This window comes from Jaculus jaculus, chromosome 1, assembly GCF_020740685.1.
Source record: "Jaculus jaculus isolate mJacJac1 chromosome 1, mJacJac1.mat.Y.cur, whole genome shotgun sequence".
Classification (NCBI taxonomy): Eukaryota; Metazoa; Chordata; class Mammalia; order Rodentia; family Dipodidae; genus Jaculus; species Jaculus jaculus.
This window is the reverse complement of record NC_059102.1, coordinates 165,541,794-165,562,190: the sequence shown is the minus strand read 5'-3', so window position 1 is coordinate 165,562,190 and position 20,397 is coordinate 165,541,794. Positions and strand designations below refer to the sequence as shown.

Below are 20,397 nucleotides of genomic sequence, written 5' to 3'. Positions count from 1 at the left end.
AGCCAGCTGCACAAGGGGGCACACATGTCTGGGTTCATTTTCAGTGGTATGCCCATTCTCTCTCCCCCCTTTCACTATCAAGTAAATAATAAATAAAAAATAAATATTTTTTCTCATTTTTTTATTAACATGTTCCATTATAAAATATATCCCATGGTAATACCCTCCCCCCCCACTTTCCCCTTTGAAATTCCATTCTCCATCATATCCCCTCTCCATTTCAATCATTCTACTTACATATATACAATACCAACCTATTAAGTACCCTCCTCCCTTTCTCTTCCCTTTATATCTTCTTTTTAACTTACTGGCCTCTGCTACTGAGTTTTTTCCTTCTCACGCAGAAGCCAAAATAAAATATTTTTTAAAATAGTGGAATCGAGAAAGACATCTGACAGCAACCTCTGGCCTGCATGCACACACTCGTACACACACACACAAACTCTGGGCATGGGGGCTCACATGTGTAACCTCAATGCTTGGGAGGCTGAGGCAGACAGATCACTAAGTTCAAGGCTACCCAGATCTGCACAGAGAGTTCAGGACAGCCTGGGCTAGAGTAAAGCCTTGTATCCAAGGAGGATACAAAGCTTGTTGTCCTGAGTTTGATCCTCTCTAGCACCCACATAAAGCCAGACACAGAGTAGCATAAACATCTGTGATCCCAAGGTGCCTATGACAATGGAAGGCGTAACTGAAGGTGCTAGACTGGGACTCTGCACTGGCAGACATGTCTCAAAGAAAGTGGAAGCATAGGCACTTCCAAGATTGTCCTCTGATCTCCATGCATGTGTCATGGTCACACATGTGCACACTCACATGCAAACGTACATACTTACACATGCATTAAAATAAAGAAACAATGGGCTGAAGAGATGGCTTAGTGGTTAAGGTGCTTGGTTGCAAAGTCAAAGGACCCAGGTTTGACTCCCCAGGATCCTTGTAAGCCATGCACAAGGGTGCACATATATCTGGAATTCCTTTGCATTGGCTGGAGACCCTGGTGCACCCATTCTCTCTATCTTGTGCCTATTTCTGCCTCTCTCTCTCTCTCTCAAATAAACAAATAAAAATATTTCTAAAGTAAAGAAACAAAACGAATCTTGCCTCATGTTTGCATCAACAGCATCTAGTACAGTGTTCTGTGCATAGGATCTACTGATGCAATCGAGGGGAGGATGTTTGAGACTGAATCTAGACACTTACGAGGATTTCTGTGAGTTCAAGGCCTGCCTGGGACTACAGAATGTGTTCCAGGTCTGCCTAAGCGAGATTGAGAACCTACCTTAAAAATTCAAAAAAGAAAAGAAATAATCTAATTAGAATGCTGGGCTCAACTGACAGCTAGCAGCTTACCTGTTTGATGATATATGTTAACTCCTCAATTTCCACTGCTTTATCATCAAAGAGGGACTTGCGCTTTGCCACTGCAGAAATAAGAAATTATAACATATGAGTTTAATCACAAGGCTGGGAGAGTGGGTGAGGGGTACAGCTCAGTGGTAGAGGTAGTTGTCTAATAGACACAATGTTAAAATCCCCAAACTACCCCCCCCAAAAAAAACAAATAAAAAGAGGCCAGGCATAGTGTATGCCTTTAATCCCAACACTTGGGGGGGCAGAGGTAGGAGGATCATCATGAATTTGAGTTCGAGGCCACCCTGAGACTACATAGTGAATTCTAGGTCAGCCTGGACTAGAACAAGACCCTACCTCAAGAAAAAAACCAAACAGGGCTGGAGAGATGGCTTAGCGGTTAAGTGTTTGCCTGTAAAGCCTAAGGACCCTGGTTCAAGGCTCAATTCCCCAAGACCCACATTAGCTAGATGCACAAGGGGGCGCACGCATCTGGAGTTCGTTTGCAGTGGCTGGAGGCCCTGGCGTGCCCATTCCCTCTCTCTCTCTCTCTCCCCTTTCTCTCTCTGTCACTCTCAAATAAATAAATAAAAATAAACAAAAAATTAAAAAAACAGAAAGAAAGGAAAAACAAAAGGGTCATGAAAACTCAGTCTCTAGCACTTTGTTTTGCTCACTGTCCCATTTACTAGTTACTCCAAGAACACTCACAGATTGTCAGCTTCTCCAGCTTGGCAAATGTATTGCTGAGGTCTTTCCCAATGCGCCTGCAAATAAACATTAGATTCCCATATTAGCTTCAGCACAACCAATCCCACTCAGCCAAGCCACCAAAGAAAACCAAGTCCACTTCTCCTCAGCCATTCTACCATTTTTAAAGCTGCTTCCAACTCACTTGGCCATGAGGGTGAATTCACTGCGTTGCCGGGCAGCACGTAAAGCTGGCTTATTTGTCTGGATTCCATTCTGTAAAGCAATGCCAAGAGGTGCGAACTTTCAGTTCCCCCCACTAACCACTTCCAGCTTCCACTGCCTCTCATATATCCAGTAAACTCTCTTACATTAGTGGCATCTACCATCAGATTATCTGTATCAATGTTTTTTAGTCAAAAGAATGACAGGGCTGTAGAGATGGTTCAGTGGTTAAGGCACTTGCCTAAAAAGCCTAAGGACCCAGTCTCCATTCTCCAGTACCCACATAAAGCCACATGCACAAAGTAGTGTATGGATTTCTTTCACAGAGACAAGAGATCCTGGTACACCCATGCTTTCTTCTCTCTCTTGCTCACTCTCTGCCTGTACCTCCTACCTCTGCTTCACAAGTGCTGGGATTAAAGGTGTGCACCACCACGACTGGTGGAATCTAATTTTCATAAAGCAATTCCATGTCAGGGAGGGAGGCTTGAGGCAGAAGGCTCACCATGAGTTCAGTTACCCAACATAGTAATTTTCAATCCAGCCTGGACCACAGAGTAAACTTCTTTCCTTTCCACCATGCTATTATTGGATAGAAAGAAAAACTGAGGCCTACCTAGATTAACTAGGTTCTCCACAGTCAATGAACGAACTTGTGATAGAACTAGAATTAAAGGGGCATGTCTCTCAACTAAAGACTCTATCTAGAATTTGTTCCTTACCCAAATCAACTACCTTACAAACCCCTCGGGCCCTGAGATACTCCTTCCAGAATAGAAATCATATCCTCTGGGGAAATTTCTTCAGTATATGCCCTTGCCTCCAGTTAGCAAGCTCACTTTCTCTCTGTGCCCTGGTATATTATTTTTAAAAATTTTATTTATTTGAGAGAGAGCAAGAGAGAAAGAGGCATATAGAGAGAAAGAGAATGGGCATGCCAGGGCCTTCAGCCACTGCAAACAAACACCACAAGCATGTTCTATCTTGTGCATCTGGCTTATGTTGCATCCTGGGGAATCAAACCTGGGTCTTTTGGCTTTGCAGGAAAGCGCCTTAACCTTTAAGCCATTCTCCGGCCCTGCCCTGGTATATTCTAAGGATCTCATCCTACCTTTCAGCTATCCATTAGGATCCCCAAGAGTTACGTTGCTTCGTGCTGGAACCCACCATGCCTATTTTAGCAGGGTTCACTGTTGCTGTTCCTACCCCAAGTCCTTACCTGGCGGCTCTGGAGTGACTTGCAGGCAGACAGGAACTCCTGGGTACGATCTCGGCAGGACATGGTGTCGGGAGGAGGAGGGACCAGGGCCACTGGGGGGGGCAGAGGGGCGATGTCGCTGCTGCTTATGCCAGCAGATGCAGGGGACAGAACCTGTGTCTTTGAAAGACCCAGGTAGACACCCTGATCCGTGTTCTTAGATCCGTAGCGTTTCCGCGGGATCATTGAGTCGCATAACCTCGGACTGTTGTGGAGAGGAGAGTGTCATTCCCTAAGGCAGCCTCCTTCCTCAAACTCCCTCCTCAATTAACAAATCCGTGGACCCTTTTCTGGCACTTGGCCGACTTTGGAGCCCAGGGCCACCCGCAGATCCTGGGACCCGCCTCCAGGCCCCAGACGAAGCCTCGGATTCTTCTTCCAAGTTGGCTCTAGTGGTCGAAGCGTGGGCCTGTGGCCCTGAAGCCGAGACACCAGAGCCCGGTCCCGTGGCCCAGTGCCTCCAGGAGGTCCGACGACCTGTGCACCTGCCTCAGGCCCTAACCGTAGCTGTGACTGTCTTCAACCCTTCCTGGAGAAACCGGGACCGACCTCCGGAGGTGGACACACTTCGGTGGGCGGAGGGGGGAACCTCTAAATGTTTATTTGAAACAGGAAGTCCCACCCCACCAAAGTTCCGCCTCTTAGAAAATTACAGCCACTGATTAGTCAGGGCCGACGTCTTTGTCAACACAGGCTTTTCTGATTAGACCGCGAGGTATTAGCTCACCCGCAGCCAGGCCAGCAGGACTTGCACCGTGGCTCCCGGTTCCCGTGCCTTCGGCACCCCGTGAAGCCACCGCAGCAGCCGACAGAGCAACCCGCCCCCGCTTAGTGCGAACCCCTACCTCCTCTGCCGCCTACCACCTCGGCCACTGCCAGTCCCCGGGGCCGACACCGCCGCCTCACCCTGCGCTTGAGCCGCCGAAACCAGACCAGAGTAGGAGCCGCCACGTCACCCGCACGTAACCCCGCCCTCGCGACGTGGAGCTGCGCCACGCCTTTTCTAACGTGGTCGCGGGACACGCCCCCGCCGCACGCAAGCGCGGCCCCGCCTTCCCATTGGCTAGGCTGCCTCCGTTTACCCGGCCCTGGGGAGCTCGGGCGGAAGCGCGCAGGCTCGGTCAAAGGACCCTTAAAGAGCCCGCGCCCGCCGCTCGGCAGCCTCTCGCCCGCGGAGTTGGCGACAGAGACTGTTTGTGCGTACCCATGTGATTAACTTTATTCTCTCGAGGTTGGGGCGGCCTGAAAACAGTTCAGGTCAGCCCTTCTCTGGCTGTTCTGGGTTCGCCTTATGTTTGCGTTCTTGGCTTGAACTTTCTAGCCTTGGACCCGGCTCTGACTGCCTCTTGGTTGACCGCGAAGAGCCCCGTCGACTGAACATGGATAGCCGTCGCCACAGCACGGTTATCAGAAGGCTTTCCTCAGATTTGGGTTTCCTGTGAGCTGCAGAGTCCAAATCGATCTCATTGCCTGTGAAGGCCAAACGGCTTCTGAGTCCAGCCTCGCCCTCCTCCCACGTCCAACCTCCAGGGTAGCCCCTTGAGATACACTTTCTAGAGGCTCCCTGGGCCCTCTCTGTATGTGGTCCTACCTTCCCTGCCTTCTTCAGGGGAGCCTTCCTTTGCCGGATCATCGGATGTCTCAATGTCCTTGTCTTGGCAGCAGCCCATGGCGCGCGATGAGCAGAACTTGGCTACCCACACTAGCAAGTCTGGCTCCACACTAGACTTTTGTGACGTCAGATATCCCACAGCCCCAACTCGGAAAACCCGCCCCCCATCCCTCCTCTGCTTTCTTCCATCACAAAAAGTTAAGGATCATGATGAATTTAGCTGTTTATTTAGAAAGTAAGCAGTCTTAAGGAACTGGTGATCTAGAACGTTTCTTTTTTATCTTCCCGGTTTGGACAGTCCCTCGGGGACCCGCATCCGGAAGCTTCCGCTTGGCAGCTGCCTCCAAAGCCGCCCAAAGCTCATCGGTCTCTGTGTCTTCTGGCACATTGTTGGGCTTCTGAGGTTCTTCGGGCTCATCCTGTTGAGTAGAAAGTTAGTGCATGGGTTGGGAACAGAGGAGACCCTAGCTGAAAAAGAATTCTGAGCAGCACCTTTGTCACCTAGAAAACATTGCCATCATGGTCTGAAGTCTCACCCTTGGTGATAAGTTTTTTTGAACTTTGTTAATATTCATCAAGGAAACTAACATTAGTTAATGTTGAGGCAGTTCATTATCTATTAGGCCAAAAAACGTGTACCTCAATCGCTGTCCACCTTATTTCTTGAGATCGGGTATCTCATATGAACCCAGTTTGCCCATTATGCTAGTTTAATTGCCCCCAGTGATTCCCTCTCAGCTTCCCAAGCATTGAGGTGCCTGCCCAGCATTTATGTATTAGGAACTCAGGTTCTCAAGCTTGTGCAGCAAGAGTTTTACCAACTGAGCTACTGCCCAGCTCCTGCCTCCTTTTTTCTCCATAGGAAATCTTTGTATCCATGTCTTTGGCTCTCATATTTCCACACTTGGCTGCTCACCTCCCAGTTATCCCTGCCTGACAGGAGGAGGCAGTTCAGTCGAGACTTGAGATAAACCTGCAACAGAAAAGACACCTTGAAGAGTATGGGAAAGCTGAGACAGAAACATGAACATGGAGCACAGAAGTAGGGGCTTCAAAAGACCATTAGGCAAAGGTATAAACGTGAGGACTGGGCCTCACCTTATGCTCTAGGCCACGTGGATTCCGGATCCTGTGTATCCTCAAGACTCTGTCCAAGCCACAGGAAGCTAGTAGGGGTTTTGAAGGGTGACACTGCAGCCCGCGGACACTGCCTGCCAGCCCCTTCAGACAGCCCAGTAGGCGCCCTGGAGAAGGGTGGAGATACCAGTTGGTAATGGCCAGCCAATGAATATTTATTGAGTAGTACACATATCAACTGTGAATCCTCAAAATAACCTGGAGACAGGTCATTTTGCAAGTGAGGAAACTAAGGCACAAGGAATTAAGTAACTAGTCCAAGATCCCAGAGGGCTTAGGTTTTGCTATTGTTTTTTGTATTTTCTTTCTTTCTTTCTTTCTTTTTTTTTTTTTTTTTTTTTGATTTTTCAACGTAGGATCTCACTCTAGCCCAGGCTGACCTGGAATTCACTCTGTACTCCCATGCTGGCCTTGAACTCACAGTGATCCTCCTCCCCCTGCTTCCTGAGTGCTGGGATTTAAAGGCATGTGCCACCATGCTGCTGAAATTTTTTTAGAAAGTATTTATTTGAAAGCTGGGCATGGTGGTGCACACCTTTACTCCCAGCACTTGGGAGGCAGAGGGAGGAGGATCGCCGTGAGTTCGAGGCCACCCTAAGATTACATAGTGAATTCCAGGTCAGCCTGGGCTACAATGAAACCCTACCTCAAAAAAAAAAAAATATATATATATATATATATATATATATATTTGTAAAGAGAAACAGAAAAGGAAGTGGAGAGTGAGCATGGGCCAACAAGTCATCCTGCCACTGTAAAGGAACTACAGATGCGCAATGATCAAAGAAATTTTTGTGAAACCAAGATCTGAATCTAGGCAATGTGGCTCTGACTGAAGGCCCAAGTGGCTCCCTTCACAACCTGACATTCTCCCCTACCCGTTCCCAAGCACCCTTTAATCCATTTACCTTGCCGAAAATCAATTTCTGCTAGCTGTCCATGAGTGTTGCCTATGATGACAGAACTGAGGAGGAAATTAGAGGCAGTAGGGTCAGCAGGACTTGTGGACTACTTCTGGAACCCCACCCCTTCCCTTCTAAATACTCACTTGCCCTCAGGAGTGACAGCCATGGCTGTCAGTGGGTACTCTCCATAGGTGGTCTCTAGAACTGGCCGGCGCTGAGGAGAGGCTGGATCATAGACACGGACCTAAAAGGAAACTGAAGCATCATAAAAGTATCCTCTCTACACACTGTCCTGGCACCTCTGCAACTATCCTTTCTTCTAAAGACTGTTTGTGTAGCCAGGCATGGTGGCACATACCTTTAATCCTAGCAGTTGGGAAAAAGAGGTAGGGGGATTGCCTTGAGTGCAAGGTCAACCTGAGACTACAGATTGAATTCCAGGTCAGCCTGGGCTACAGTGAAATCCTACCTTGAAAATCCAAGAACAAAAAGAGGGGTGGGGACACTGGAGAGATGATTTAGAGATTAAGGCACTTGCCTGCAAAGCCACAAAAGACCCAGGTTTGAGTCCCCAGGAACCGTGTAAGCCAGATGCACAGGGTAGTACCTAGAGTTTGTTTGTAGTGGCTGGAGGCCCTGGAGTGCCCATTCTCTCTCCCTCCTTCTCTCTCTCAAATATTAACGGGAAAAAAAGCTGGGCTTGGTGACAAATGCCTTTAATCCCAGCACTTGGGAGGCAGAGTTTGATTGCCAAGAATTTGAGGCCACCTTGAGACTACTTAGTGAACTCTAGGTGACCTGGACTACTAGAAGACCCTATGTAGGTTGGAGTGGGAGAGAGACTGCTTGCTTGTTTATGAGTCCCTCAAAGAATGTGCGTCTTTTCATTTTGTGTGCCTTGGGTGGGTGGGGTGAGGGCAATGAGCTGCTCATGAGTATGAAAGAATAGGACCAAGGGGGCTGGAAAGATGGCTCAGCAGTTAAAAGTTACTTGCTTGCAAAGCCTGACAACCTGGGTTCGACACCCAAAGTGGTACATGCATCTGGAATTTGTTTACAGTAGCAGGAGGTCCTGGTAAACACATATTCATATTCTCTCTTCCTCTCCTTACAAATGAATGAATGATTTATTTATTTATTTTTTAAGTTTTTGGTTTTTTGAGGTAGGGTTTCACACTAGCCCAGGCTGACCTGGAATTCACTATGTAGTCTCGAACTCACGTCAATCCTCCTACCTCTGCCTCCTGAGTGCTGGAATTAAAGGTATGTGCGACCACGTCTGGCTTATTTTTTCTGTTTTTATTTTATGTACTTGACAGAGAAAGAGGGAGGGCCCCTAACCACTGCAAACGAACTCCAGACGCGTGAACCCCCTTTTGCATCAGGGTAATGTGGGTCCTGGGGAATCAAACCTGCCTGAGTCCTTTGGCTTTGCAGGCAAACACCTTAACTGCTAAGCCATCCCTCCGGCCCATGCCAGCCACTTTTAGATGGACTTGAGGATTGAACTCAGGTCCTCATGCCTGCAAGGCAAGTATTACTGACAGAACCATCTCCCTAGCCGCCCTGGCTCAGTGCTTTGTGGGAAGGACAGAAGGCAGAGGAAGGAGAATTGCTGTGAGTTCAAGGCCACCCTGGGCCAGAGTGAGACTCTACCTTGTAAAACCTAAATAAATAAATAAACAAAATTTTAAAAAAATGTTGAGCATGGTGGCACACACCTTTAATCTCAGCATTAAGGAGGCAGAAGTAGGAGGACTATGGTGAATTTGATGCCACCCTGGGATTACATATTGAATTCCAGGTCAGCCTGGACTAGAACAAGGCCTTTCATCACAAAAGGGCTGGGGAGAGATGGCTTAGCACTTAAGGACCCATGTCAGACTCTCCAGTTCCTATAGCTAAGCCAGATGCACAAAGGTGAGGTAAGCACAAGATTAGACATGTCCACTAGGTGGCGCATCCAGCGTCTGATTGCAGTGGCTGAGGCCCTGACAAGCCAGTTCTCTCAAAAAAAATAGAGAGAGCTGGAGAGATGGTTCAGCACTTAAGGTACTTGCCTGCATAGCCTAACGACCTGAGTTCAATTTCCCAGTATCCACATACATCCAGATGCACAAAGTGGTGCAAACATCTGGAATTTGTTTGCAGTGACTAGAGACCCTATCATGCCCATTTCCTCTCTTCTCTCTCTCTCTCTCTGCTTGGAAATAAAAATATTTCTTTAAAAAGATACCTTGCTGGGCGTGGTGGCGCACGCCTTTAATCCCAGCACTTGGGAGGCAGAGGTAGGAGGATCGCCGTGAGTTCAAGGCCACCCTGAGACTACAGAGTTAATTCCAGGTCAGCCTGGACCAGAGTGAGACCCTACCTTGAAAAACCAAATAAATAAATAAAATAAAAAATAAAAAAAAGATACCTTATGCCTTTCATGAAATGCTAAGGCCAGAGAGAGGAAGATCAGGCCTGAGTCCCAAAGCAAATTAGACTACATCAGGACTACATAGTTCTGTCTATGGCCATACCACTCTGAATGTATCCAATTTTGTCTGATTTAAGAAGGTAAGCACAGTTCTCTTGACATTCAACATAATGTCCACCCACTAAACCTGCTCCTTGTGAGAGAAATAGAAATAGCCACAATACAGGAAATTCCATCCTAGAATGTAGTTATTGGAAGACCACAGGTTCAGAAAGAGGAAGTACATGCTCCTTTGAAAGCCTAAAAGGAAGATGATGATGAGAGAACCCTACCATGGGGGCCCATTCTGCCTAGGTAAACTATTCCTCTAGAAAGCTGCTTCAGCCTAGAAATAAGCAGTGGTTTCTGGGCATGGTGGCCTCGGGAGGCAGAGGTAGGAGAATCATGGTGAATTCAAGGCCACCCTGAGACTACATAGTGAATTCCAGGTCAGCCTGGGCTAGAATGAAACCCTACCTTGGAAAACCAAAGAAATAAGCAGTGGCCTTACCTGATGGTACCCTGTGCATGTGACAAGCTTCTGTGACCCAGGGAGAAAGTGTATATCCTGGTCCCAGATGGGAACTCGAAGATCAAGCCAATCATTCCGCACCTAGTGTGGGAAGTATGTGGGGGCAGAGGTGCTGGTGAATTTGGCGAGCCACCTCCTCCAATCTTCTTTTATTACCCCTAAAGCCCCTCTTATCTTTGATCAGTCAGTGGCCTCAAGTTCCACTAACCTCAGACACAGTCCTTCCCCACTGCATCACTTACATTCTTGGCCCTGAACACAGGTTGTTCAGACCGCTGAAGGTCCCACAGTTTTAAAGCATTTTCCTTTCCACCCGTGGCAACCATATGGGAGTGTGCTGGATCTTGACGCATCCTACATACCCCAGGACCCACCTTCAGTTCCAGGAGCTAAAAAGCAAACACACACACACACACACACACACACACACACACACACACACAACAAAACAAAACAAACAAACAAACAAACAGATGGGTCAGGTTCTGGAATCCTTAATCATCCCTCTCCCAAATCTCTATTAGGCCCCTATGCTAGCTCCCACCTTCCCCAATAAACAGGGTAGGGAAGCCTCACGGGGTCAGAGGATGCCTCCTTCTCATTGTCACTCCAGACTCTGAGGATCCCAGAATCCACACATGTGATAAGGGTGCTGCAAGCAGAAGAGGAAACAGGCATTTTAAGAAGTACAAGTCAGGCATAGTGGCACATGTTTGTAGTTGCAGCACCTGAAAAGTTAAGACTATTTGATTTGCTAAGGGTTTTAATCAATCTTGTTCATCTTTTCAAAGAACCAACTATTTCTTTGATTCTTTGTATGTTTACTTGTAACCTTTCTATTTGGGATTAAAGGCATGCACCACTATGCCAGGTTCTAATTTATTTATTTATTTTTTAACTTTTAAAAAAAATTTTATTTATTTATTTGAGAGTGACAGACACAGGGAGAAAGACAGATAGAGGGAGAGAGAGAGAATGGGCGCGCCAGGGCTTCCAGCCTCTGCAAACGAACTCCAGACGCGTGCACCCCCTTGTGCATCTGGCTAACGTGGGACCTGGGGAACCAAGCCTCGAACCGGGGTCCTTAGGCTTCACAGGCAAGTGCTTAACCGCTAAGCCATCTCTCCAGCCCAGGTTCTAATTTATTAATATAGGCACTTAAAGCTATAAATTTCCCTCCTAGGACTGCCTTCATGTGTCCCATTTGTTGGTGGGAATGTAAACTGCTACCACCCTTGTGGAAATCAGTGTGGAAGTTCCTGAGACAGCTAAAGATAGATTTACCATATGATCCAGTTATACCACTCCTAGGCATATATCCTAAAAACTTTTCTCACTACCTTAGAGATACTTGCACATCTATATTTATTGCCGCTCTATTCACAATAGCTAGGAAATGGAACCATCCTAGATGTTCCTCAACTAATGAATTCATAATGAAGATGTGGTATATTTACACAATGGAGTTCTATTCAGTGGTAAAGAAAAATGAAATTATGAAATTTGCATGGAAATGGACAGCTCTGGAAAGGATTATGCTAAGTGAGGTAATATAGGCCCCAAAAGTCAAATGCCACGTCTTCTCTCTCATATGTGGATTCTAGCTACATATGTTCAAACTTGTATGCAAGTTGGGATAAAAAGTTAGGAGAGGGTTAGAGGGATAGATTAGCAGTTAAGGCATTTGCCTGCAAAGCCAAAGGACCCAGGTTCAATTCCCCAGAACCCACTTTAGCCATATGCACAAGGGGACACACGTGTCTGGAATTCATTTGCAGTGCTGGAGGCCCTAGTGTGCCCATTCTCTTTCTCTGTCAAATAAACAGGCAAATAAATAAATAGGTAGGAGACGCCAGTAAGCTAGAAAGGTGCTATAAGGGAGGGAGGAGAGGGGAGGACTTAAGGAAATGATACTGTATATATGTAAATAGATAAACATATTATGGGGGATGGAATGCCCTAAGTGAGGTCAGGGAAGAGATTGAGAAAAGGAAGGGTGGGGGAGGGGCCAGGCATAATGGCACACACCTTTAATCCCAGAACTTGGAAGGCAAAGGTAGGAGGATTGCCATGAGTTTAAGGTCACCATGAGACAACATAGTGAATTCCAGGCCAGCCTGAGCTAGAGACAGACAACTACCTCAAAAAACAAAAACAAACAAACAAAAATAAATAGAGGGTATGAATAAGCCAAATGGAAACCTACTTCTATTGGACAATAGCACACCCAGAAGCCAGATTGTTACTACAAAAACTTCAGTGCCAATGACAGGATACCTTCCAGTGAGTTCTTGGCCAAGGAGGTCTCTGATGTCCCCAAAACATTACAGGCCATTGCCAAGGCTCTTGGTTTTCCAACAGGAATATATGGCAAGACCCTATTGCTGAAGAGTCCACACACTTGGGCTGCAAGGTCACTGAAAAACCAAGCTGGAACTGAGCTTAAAACCTCCTTCCTGCCGGGCGTAGTGGCACACGCCTTTAATCCCAGCACTCAGTAAGTAGAGGTAGGAGGATCGCTGAGAGTTTGAGGCCACCCTGAGACTACATAGTGAATTCCAGGTCAGTCTGAGCTATACTGAGACTCCATCTTAAAACAAAACAAAACAACAACAACGACAAAAAAAAAAAACAAAAAAAAACAAAAAAACACCTCCTTCCTAAGAAAGCTGGAAAAAGCTATGCTGCATGCAGCCTTATGGGAGACAGAAGTCATCAGGGATCACCCTACATAGTGAATTCCAGATCAGCCTGAGCTACAGTGAGACCCTACGTCCAGAAACCACGGAAAAACAACAACAACAAAAAAAACACTCCACCCAAGAAACCCACAGAAGTCTCTTCACAGATCTTTTTAGCCTGGGCCTATGCTTTCTCACATCTGCCCACTCTTTCCTCCGAGGTTGAGGCTGTAGCAGCAGTACTTCCAATATTCACAGGCTCACAGCTAGCTGTCTGTTCCATTTCCTACTCAAAACCCTGTAATTCCTTACCATCTACAAAATAAAAGCCCTTTGCATTAAATCCCTACGAAATTAAAGCCCATCTTATAGATGGAATTCTTTTTTCACTTTAACCTCCCACAACTTTTTAACCCATGCATGTACCTTTTTAAATCTGGGACCAGTCACTGGCTTCTGACTAGATTACTAAAATACTCTCATCTCTTTTTCAAACTGTCAAAATTCTACCGACTTCAAAACGCCTACCTCCTACAGAGCCTTTCCAGAGCTCACCTGGTGACCTACCAGCCTGTCCACAGCCTTCTATCATCAACCTGTAACCTATCCTTTGTTTTGTTTCTTCATCTTGGTGGTAGTTAAATTAAATGGTTTGCCCAGAGTTATAAGGAAAAGGCAACCTAAATTTATGAAAGTAGAAAATACTAATAGCCCTTACACTCTGTTCCAGTACATGGAACTCTGTAATATAAATGTGTGCACTGAATGAATGGGCAGCCCGGCGTGATTTACGTCTTTAATCCCAGCTCTAGGGAGGCAGAGGTAGGAGGATCACTGTATGTTCAAGGCCACCCTGAGACAACATAATGAATTCCAGGTCATCCTGGACTAGAGCGAGATGCTACCAAAAACCAAGCCAAAACAAAGTTCCTATCACCCACCCCTGGTGTATGTCACCTAAGATATTAACGTCATTATTAAGTAAACTTAGGAGACCTCAGCGCTTTCCTTATGACCTGAATCACGGTATCGTTCTTACCCATCAGCCTGGGCGAGACCTCGGAACGTGCCCTCCCCGCCTGGGCAGTGCCTCTGGCCCTGGAATGTGCCCTCCTCGGTATCGAAGTGCCTCACAGTCCGGTCCTCGCAGCCCACCAGGATCTGCACCCAGAGAGGGGCAGCAGTTTGGCGAGAGGAGCCCCGGCGCCCGGCCGAGCCCCAACTCCCGCCCGCCCAGCCGCCGCTCACCCACCTGGGCCTCGCCGCCGGCGCCCCAGCACAGGGCGCTCACCGCCTCCTCGCGCCGCGGCTGCCCGGTCGCCGTGAAGTTCGCCGCCTGTTTGCGCTGAAGATTTACCCCTACGGGACGAGGACGTCAGTGACACGCGAGAGACCCCGCGATTCCCGGAGAACAACTTGGAGACACCCACCTTTCAGGATCCCCGTCTCGGTGCCGACCCACACGTGGTTCAGGCGCGCACACGCCGCGGCCATCGCGCTCCGCGCCCCGAGCCCACGCTCTCACTTCCGGCGCATCGCCACGTCATCAGGGCGCTGGCGTCGATTCCGACAGGGCCGACCCCCCCCTTTTTTTTTTGGCAGGTCGTCGCTCTATCCCAGGCTGACCTATGTTGTCTCACTAGGGCCTCGAACTCCCGGTGATCCTCCTACCTGAGTGCTGAGAGTAAAGGCGTGAGCCACCACGCCCGGCCTGGGTCATACATATATACATACATACATACATACATACGCCCGGCCTGGGTCACATATACATACATGCATACATATATGTATACATGTATGTATGTATGTATGTATGTATATGTATGTGTATATATATATATATATATATATAATTTTTTTTAAGGGAGACGTTAAAGGTAATTTGACTTGGCTGTGGGCACACCTTTAAGGAGTAGAGGTGGGAAGCGGGCATGGTGGCGCACACCTTTAATCCCTGCGCTCGGGATGCAAAGGTAGAAGGATCGCCATGAGTTCGAGGCCTCCCTGAGAATTCAGAGTGAATTGCAGGTCAGCCTAGACTAGAGTGAAACCCTACCTCGAAAAAAAAAAAAAAGTAGAGGTGGAAGGATCACTGAATTCTGGACCAGCCTGACAATAAATAGTGAATTCCAGGTAAGCCTGGCTAGAGTGAAACCCTCCGGGGAGGGGGGAGGGTGAAGAAAAGAAATTAAGGGCTGGAGAGATCGCTTAGCGGCCAAGGCGTTTGCGTGCAAAGCCAAAGGATCCAGGTTCGATTGTCCGGTACCCACTTAAGCCATGTGCATAAAGAGGACCCGTGTGTGGAGTTCATTTGCCGTAGCCTATGCCCTGGCACGCCCATTCTCTCCATCTTCTAAGAGAAATTTGGTCATTTTGTGAATTGAAGAAACCACATCCAGCTCTCACCTGCCTCCCAGATGTACCACATAAACATATGTGCAATATAAACAAGGAATACACTTCAGAAACGACTCATTAACGGAGGTGCATGGCTTCATTCTTGACTGTTAAGGGCAAAGCAAGAAAATGAAATTGCCAATTTCTTAAACAGAACTTTTTTTTTTTATTTTTTTTGAGGTAGGGTTTCATTCTAGTCACTATGTAGTCTCAGGGTGGCCTTGAACTCATGGTGATCCTCCTACCCTCCCGGAGTGATGTGATTACAACGGGATTAGAGGTGTGCGCCTCCACACCCGGCTTTGTTGTTTGAGATGAGGTCTCTAGCACAAGCCAAAACTGAATTCATGGTGTGGTTCCAGGCTGGCCGCGAACTCACAAGAATCCTCAGCTTCACAAGTGTTTAAGATTCGAGGAATGGGCTAGCTCGGCCTTTGTAGAACCTGGTTTTGAAGTTCTGATATGGAGCTGGGGAGATAGCTCAGCTATTAGACTCTTGCATGCAAAGCCTATCAGCCCAATTTTGATTTCCCAGCACTCATGTATAAAGCCAGAGGTGTTTGGCTTTCATTTGCAGTGGTAAAAGACTACTTATGCCTTAGGGTGGCCTGGAACTCACTGTGATCTTACCTCTTCCTCCCAAATGCTGGATTAAAGGTGTGTGCCACCACACCTGGTTTTTATATTTGCATGCAGAGAACGAGACAGAGAATGGGCCCAGCGAGGCCACAAACCACTGCAAACTCCAGACACATGTCACTTCGCACATCTGGTTTTACATGGGTATTGGGGAAAATCAATCCAGGGTCCTTAGGCTTTGCAGGGAACCGCTGAACCATCTTTCCAGGCTAATATTCTTTTCACACAGGTACATTTTTCTTTAAAGGTCTTGCTGTAGCCCAGGCTGCAGGTTGGCCTTGAACTCAGTGATCCTCGACCATGACCAGCCATTCATTTTTCCACTTAAGTGCAGGGAGTTACTGTCATTGGAGGATGAGATGGAATGTGATGGGGGTGTCTCCTCTTGTCTCAGCTCAGGTGGGTCCTAAGGATGCTTATAACCACCATGTTCAGGAGCCAGGTCACAGAGCCCATTTTCTAAGTTTTGTGGGGGCTGGGCCTAGTGGCCCATGCCTTTAAGCCAAACAATTGGTAAGCAGAAGTAGAGATCAGATCAGCCTGGGATAGATACACTTCCTCAAACCCCACCCAACATAAAACTTGTGGTGGCACATGCCTTTTATCACAGCACTTGGGAGGCCTAAGTTCAAACCCACCTTGAGACTTGATTAAATTCCACCCAGGATAGCCTGGGATAAGACTTCCTCAAAAATAAAATGTGGGAAAAGTAACACATCAGGGTCTTTTGACACTACAGATATCACGTGCCACCTTTTGCACCAGGCTCTCTGTGGGTACCAGAAGTAGGCCCATCCGACCAGCCTTCATTAAAACTAAGATTTGACTAGGTTGACCTGTCAATTGGCATATAGCTAGGGATAGCCTTAAAACTGATCTGCCTACACTTGTTCACAGATAAATATTACTAGTCTAGTGGCCAGGTGTGCTGATGCATCTCTATCTGCACGCTGGAGTCTGAGAGGGCACTGTGGGCTGTACCTGTAAAGGACTCAGACCCAAGTCCAATCATGGTATTTTTTTGAGGGAAAGAGGCAATGTGAGAGAATGGGCACTCCAGGCACTGCAAATGAACTCCAGATGCATGTGCCACTTTGCACATGTGGGTCCTGGGGAATCAAACCAAAGTCTTTGACTTTGCAAATACCCCAACTGCCAAGCCATGTCTCCAGCCCCAATTATGGTAGTTTTATAATGTAGTTAGTGCCATAAAAACCTGTAGCAACACAAGCAAACAAACTCTTATCTGGCCCTTTTATGCACCCTTTTAGGTAGGATCATTTTAGTCTTGGCTGACACCATAGCAATAAATTTAGGAATTATGTGTGGTGGAAGACACTTAACTGAGCACATTAGATCATATACCAAATTTCCTATTCAGCTGTTACCCCCTTCCAAAGACAAATCACACACTGAAGGTTTAAGAAAGAGCAGTAACTTTATTAGGAAAGTAAATGACCACTATATCTTAGTTGCAGCATCTCAAAATTCCTGTTTTGTTTGCTGGGATGATTTGACTCCTACAAAGGTAAGGTTGAGTTATTAGTTATCATAAAGGAGAAATTTAACATTTGAGAGTTTAAAAACTTAAAAAAGGGAGTTCCCTTTAAACCATTACCTTAATTTGGTTGATTATCAAGTAGTATGGTACCATCTACATGCATATTGTTCTTGCCTCAGATCTGGAGAAAAGACAAACAGCCACTTTTGTTAAAGTGGTAAATTCCTTTGCTCTGTACAAAACCCCCTGTTTATCCCTCAGACAGTCCATTTTGGAACAAAATTTTCCTCTTTTCCCCCAGCCAGTTCCAGTGGGTTCACCTTTTCAGGCTCTGGAACTAGGACAGGAAGTAAGACATGTGGATGTTTCTTCATTGGGAAATTTTAACTTAGCACATGTTAATTTACATTTACTCACCTTTCAGCTGCAATCAAAGGCAGTAGGTTAATTTTCCTGCAAAACAGAACAGCAATCAGTGCTCTCAAATACCCCTGGGCACACATTTTTATAAACTGAACTGGGGTACTTTACAGACACTACTTGCTGGCCTTTAAAACTTCCTATAGAATTCATGGATACAAGGTGAGCTCACAACTCAGAATATACCTCTCCTCACAGTGATCAGACTGGGGCGGTATTCAACTCATCAGTGGTGAGCAGGACTAAGGGCTCAGACTTGGCCATATGGACCAAACTGACACTGAACCTAGTACCATGTATTTGCTAGTAGTGTGCATTGCACCACTTGCAATTCCGCAGCCCCTATAGATCTTATAAATATATACAGTTGTACTTCCAAAGCACTTACCTCATGTGATCCATGTTCTTTTGGAAAGACACTGGATCTGAAAAGTAGAGAGTAATTGTCATATGCTGAACTTAACTGTTTGTAGCTTAATACATCGTTCCTAGATAATCAGATTTCCGAGTCTCAACAGCAAGTCATCAGCCGAACGAGATTCCATTAAGTCATCATGTATACAAGGCCCCCTATGACACTCCTTTTTATCCCAACACAGTATACAGAACACATACTGGCACTCACCTTTGAGTCAACATTACTGTTAACCTGGGAAAAAGAGTAAAAAACCCTGAGTGAAAAGGCTCCAGATAAGGCATAGTTATTCATTCTAGTCTTCAGTTTCTCAGGTGTTCAGGTATTTTCATTGCCAGTCATAGTGAGCTAGTTTGATTCATCACAGAAACTGCCTACTTGTTATAACAAAAAATAAAAATCTCCACTGACCTGACAAGCTACAATCAGCAATCATCTCCTTAAACTATTTCCATTAAGTTGCATTCTGGGCAGATCAGTAGGCATCTATGAGAAATGAAACCAAGAACAATACACTACAGTGAGAGAACACTGTGGCTGTCTATGAGTAATGATTAATTTTTCTCGGTTTTGAGGTAGGGTCTCTTTCGAACCCAAGCTGACTTAGATCTAACTCACTTCGCAGTTCTAGGCAGTCTTTAACTTAGAGATCCCCCCCTAGAAAGCCACCACTCTTGGTTTAGGGATCAAGTTTACATAGTCTTACATTGTATTAGGACAAATACCTGAAGGAACAGCGCTCCACCGTCATAATCAAGGAAACCTGGGGAAGCAGGCAAATATTTACTTTCAAGTATCACCAAATAGTAACATACTCATCATTACCAACAACTGCCATCAGAACTCTAACATGCTATTAAGGTGTTATGCCTCACAGACTATCAGCGTACAGATTCAAATCATCTGACAGTGTAGATGTGCACTGTGGGGCTGCTCTCCTTTGGAGGCAGAGGATAAGCACATGGATCAGCAAATCGGGTGATATGGTTCTGCTGTCCACTTCCCCTCCTGATTGTCCAACCCCCCTGGGACAATTACCTTATCCTGGGTCAATCCCCAGTGGAGGAGGTCAGCATGGGTCATAACTCTGGAGATAGAAAATGGAGGCATTACTTGTACGTAGTAGCCCCTCGGACTTTTTTATGCCCCCCATCCACTTGTCAGCAGTAAAACGACATCACTACCATTCAGCCATATGCTTGTCATCGTATATTCATCATACAGTGGACATCTCAATGCACATGCACTTCCCTAGCAAAAAATCAGGTATACCCACCCGGACTAAAGTAATCCTGCAATTGGGAGAATATTGTGTCCAACACCACCTAAGGAATTAAAAAACAAAAACATTTAACATTCAGACGTTTAAAAAATCAAGCCGATTCCCTCTTGCAGATGGTGCTACTCAGAATTTATAAATCTCGTTTTCTCCACGAAGTATCAGAAAGAGAGAGTTCAGGTTGTAAATCATCACTACAGCACTCCACAGCCAATGGATGGGGGAGGAGGCGGAGCATGACTACTTACTCCAAGAAAGTGCGCCCTTCCATTCTCTTTTCATGCATGCACTCAGCCCTGCGGACGAGACATCGAATTAGCATCGGAGGTTTTGAAAACGGCCCTCCGGGGTTATCAACTAGGTGCCAGGCATGGGCTCACCGGGCCCGTCTCCTCAGAGTTACTCGTCCTCACAGAGGTCAGTACAGGTCTGTGAAAGTCCTCATCACTGGAAAGGGCCACCATTTTGTCCTACAAACGCCTGCTAGTTTGGCGTCTTGAAAGCACCTAAACAACTCCCTTCGTCCACACTTTCCCAAAAGTAACCCCGTCGAAACAGGCTTAGGATACGCTAAACCCACGTGGCCTTTTAAAATTAAGAGCAGGAAAAAAAAGAAAAACCCTCTCGCCCAACAAGACACAAGAAACTCACCGAGACACAGGAGAAAATGAGAGCGAGACTCAGGGCGCAAGACGCTTAAATATCATTTCGCAGAGGCCCATGGGACTTGGGGGCGGGTCTATGATGGGCGCACGCGCTCAGGGAAACGAAAACGACTAACAAGCCCGGAGAATTGTGGGTAGAGAATTCCAGGGAAGGCGGGGCTGGAACGTTCCGCCCCCGAGTTTGAGGCGCGAAAAAGACGCGCGTGCGCTCTGGCCTCGCG

General features: G+C 46.6%; 3 protein-coding genes, 1 long non-coding RNA gene and 7 other non-coding genes across 16 annotated transcripts in view; all 11 read right to left on the bottom strand.

Moving 5' to 3' along the window:
- Nucleotides 1–4,501, bottom strand: part of Stx5 (syntaxin 5) — a 29,426-nt gene extending 24,925 nt beyond the window's left edge. The window contains exons 1-5 of one of the 4 annotated variants that reach the window (XM_045140475.1): nucleotides 4,436–4,501; nucleotides 3,491–3,734; nucleotides 2,252–2,322; nucleotides 2,068–2,123; nucleotides 1,357–1,427 (exon numbers count right to left, since the gene is read on the bottom strand). In XM_045140475.1, the coding sequence (XP_044996410.1) occupies nucleotides 1,357–1,427; nucleotides 2,068–2,123; nucleotides 2,252–2,322; nucleotides 3,491–3,715 (423 nt within the window). In that variant the 5' untranslated portion in view covers nucleotides 3,716–3,734; nucleotides 4,436–4,501. Of the gene's footprint in view, nucleotides 1–1,356; nucleotides 1,428–2,067; nucleotides 2,124–2,251; nucleotides 2,323–3,490; nucleotides 3,735–4,374 lie in introns of all 4 variants that reach the window. The other 3 variants (XM_004656568.2, XM_045140480.1, XM_045140486.1) reach the window with 3 other exon arrangements.
- Nucleotides 4,502–4,787: 286 nt separating this feature from the next.
- LOC101614484 (testis-expressed protein 54-like) lies at nucleotides 4,788–5,199 on the bottom strand. Its single transcript, XM_012948315.2, has 2 exons — nucleotides 5,121–5,199; nucleotides 4,788–4,999 (listed from the first exon to the last, which is right to left on the bottom strand). The coding sequence occupies exons 1-2, from the start codon at nucleotides 5,197–5,199 to the stop codon at nucleotides 4,788–4,790; spliced, it is 291 nt and encodes a 96-aa protein (XP_012803769.2).
- A 147-nt stretch (nucleotides 5,200–5,346) lies between these two features.
- Nucleotides 5,347–14,362, bottom strand: Wdr74 (WD repeat domain 74). Of its 3 annotated transcripts, XM_004656569.2 has the most exons (11): nucleotides 14,288–14,362; nucleotides 14,110–14,216; nucleotides 13,897–14,018; nucleotides 10,753–10,828; nucleotides 10,419–10,565; nucleotides 10,156–10,257; nucleotides 7,327–7,427; nucleotides 7,187–7,242; nucleotides 6,240–6,385; nucleotides 6,058–6,114; nucleotides 5,347–5,560 (listed from the first exon to the last, which is right to left on the bottom strand). In XM_004656569.2, exons 1-11 carry the CDS (start codon nucleotides 14,349–14,351, stop codon nucleotides 5,387–5,389), a joined length of 1,152 nt encoding a protein of 383 aa, XP_004656626.2. In that variant the 5' UTR covers nucleotides 14,352–14,362; the 3' UTR covers nucleotides 5,347–5,386. The 3 variants fall into 3 exon arrangements, with proteins under 3 accessions (XP_004656626.2, XP_045012306.1, XP_045012313.1); XM_045156371.1 differs by lacking the exons at nucleotides 13,897–14,018; nucleotides 14,288–14,362 and having other exon boundaries at nucleotides 10,721–10,828; nucleotides 14,110–14,232; XM_045156378.1 differs by lacking the exons at nucleotides 13,897–14,018; nucleotides 14,288–14,362 and having other exon boundaries at nucleotides 14,110–14,232.
- A 2,953-nt stretch (nucleotides 14,363–17,315) lies between these two features.
- LOC123463403 lies at nucleotides 17,316–20,190 on the bottom strand. Its single transcript, XR_006638913.1, has 11 exons — nucleotides 20,163–20,190; nucleotides 19,760–19,807; nucleotides 19,509–19,557; nucleotides 19,271–19,319; nucleotides 18,958–18,995; nucleotides 18,644–18,718; nucleotides 18,443–18,466; nucleotides 18,206–18,242; nucleotides 17,815–17,850; nucleotides 17,515–17,578; nucleotides 17,316–17,416 (listed from the first exon to the last, which is right to left on the bottom strand). It is a non-coding gene; the product is annotated as an uncharacterized LOC123463403 (long non-coding RNA).
- Nucleotides 17,650–17,776, bottom strand: LOC123458399. Its single transcript, XR_006635657.1, has one exon. It is a non-coding gene; the product is annotated as a small nucleolar RNA SNORD22 (small nucleolar RNA).
- Nucleotides 17,987–18,054, bottom strand: LOC123458394. The gene has a single exon (XR_006635652.1). It is a non-coding gene; the product is annotated as a small nucleolar RNA SNORD31 (small nucleolar RNA).
- LOC123458393 lies at nucleotides 18,309–18,377 on the bottom strand. Its single transcript, XR_006635651.1, has one exon. It is a non-coding gene; the product is annotated as a small nucleolar RNA SNORD30 (small nucleolar RNA).
- Nucleotides 18,538–18,602, bottom strand: LOC123458389. The gene has a single exon (XR_006635647.1). It is a non-coding gene; the product is annotated as a small nucleolar RNA SNORD29 (small nucleolar RNA).
- Nucleotides 19,065–19,140, bottom strand: LOC123458390. The gene has a single exon (XR_006635648.1). It is a non-coding gene; the product is annotated as a small nucleolar RNA SNORD28 (small nucleolar RNA).
- LOC123458391 lies at nucleotides 19,388–19,457 on the bottom strand. Its single transcript, XR_006635649.1, has one exon. It is a non-coding gene; the product is annotated as a small nucleolar RNA SNORD27 (small nucleolar RNA).
- Nucleotides 19,633–19,711, bottom strand: LOC123458392. The gene has a single exon (XR_006635650.1). It is a non-coding gene; the product is annotated as a small nucleolar RNA SNORD26 (small nucleolar RNA).
- Nucleotides 20,191–20,397: the final 207 nt, after the last annotated feature.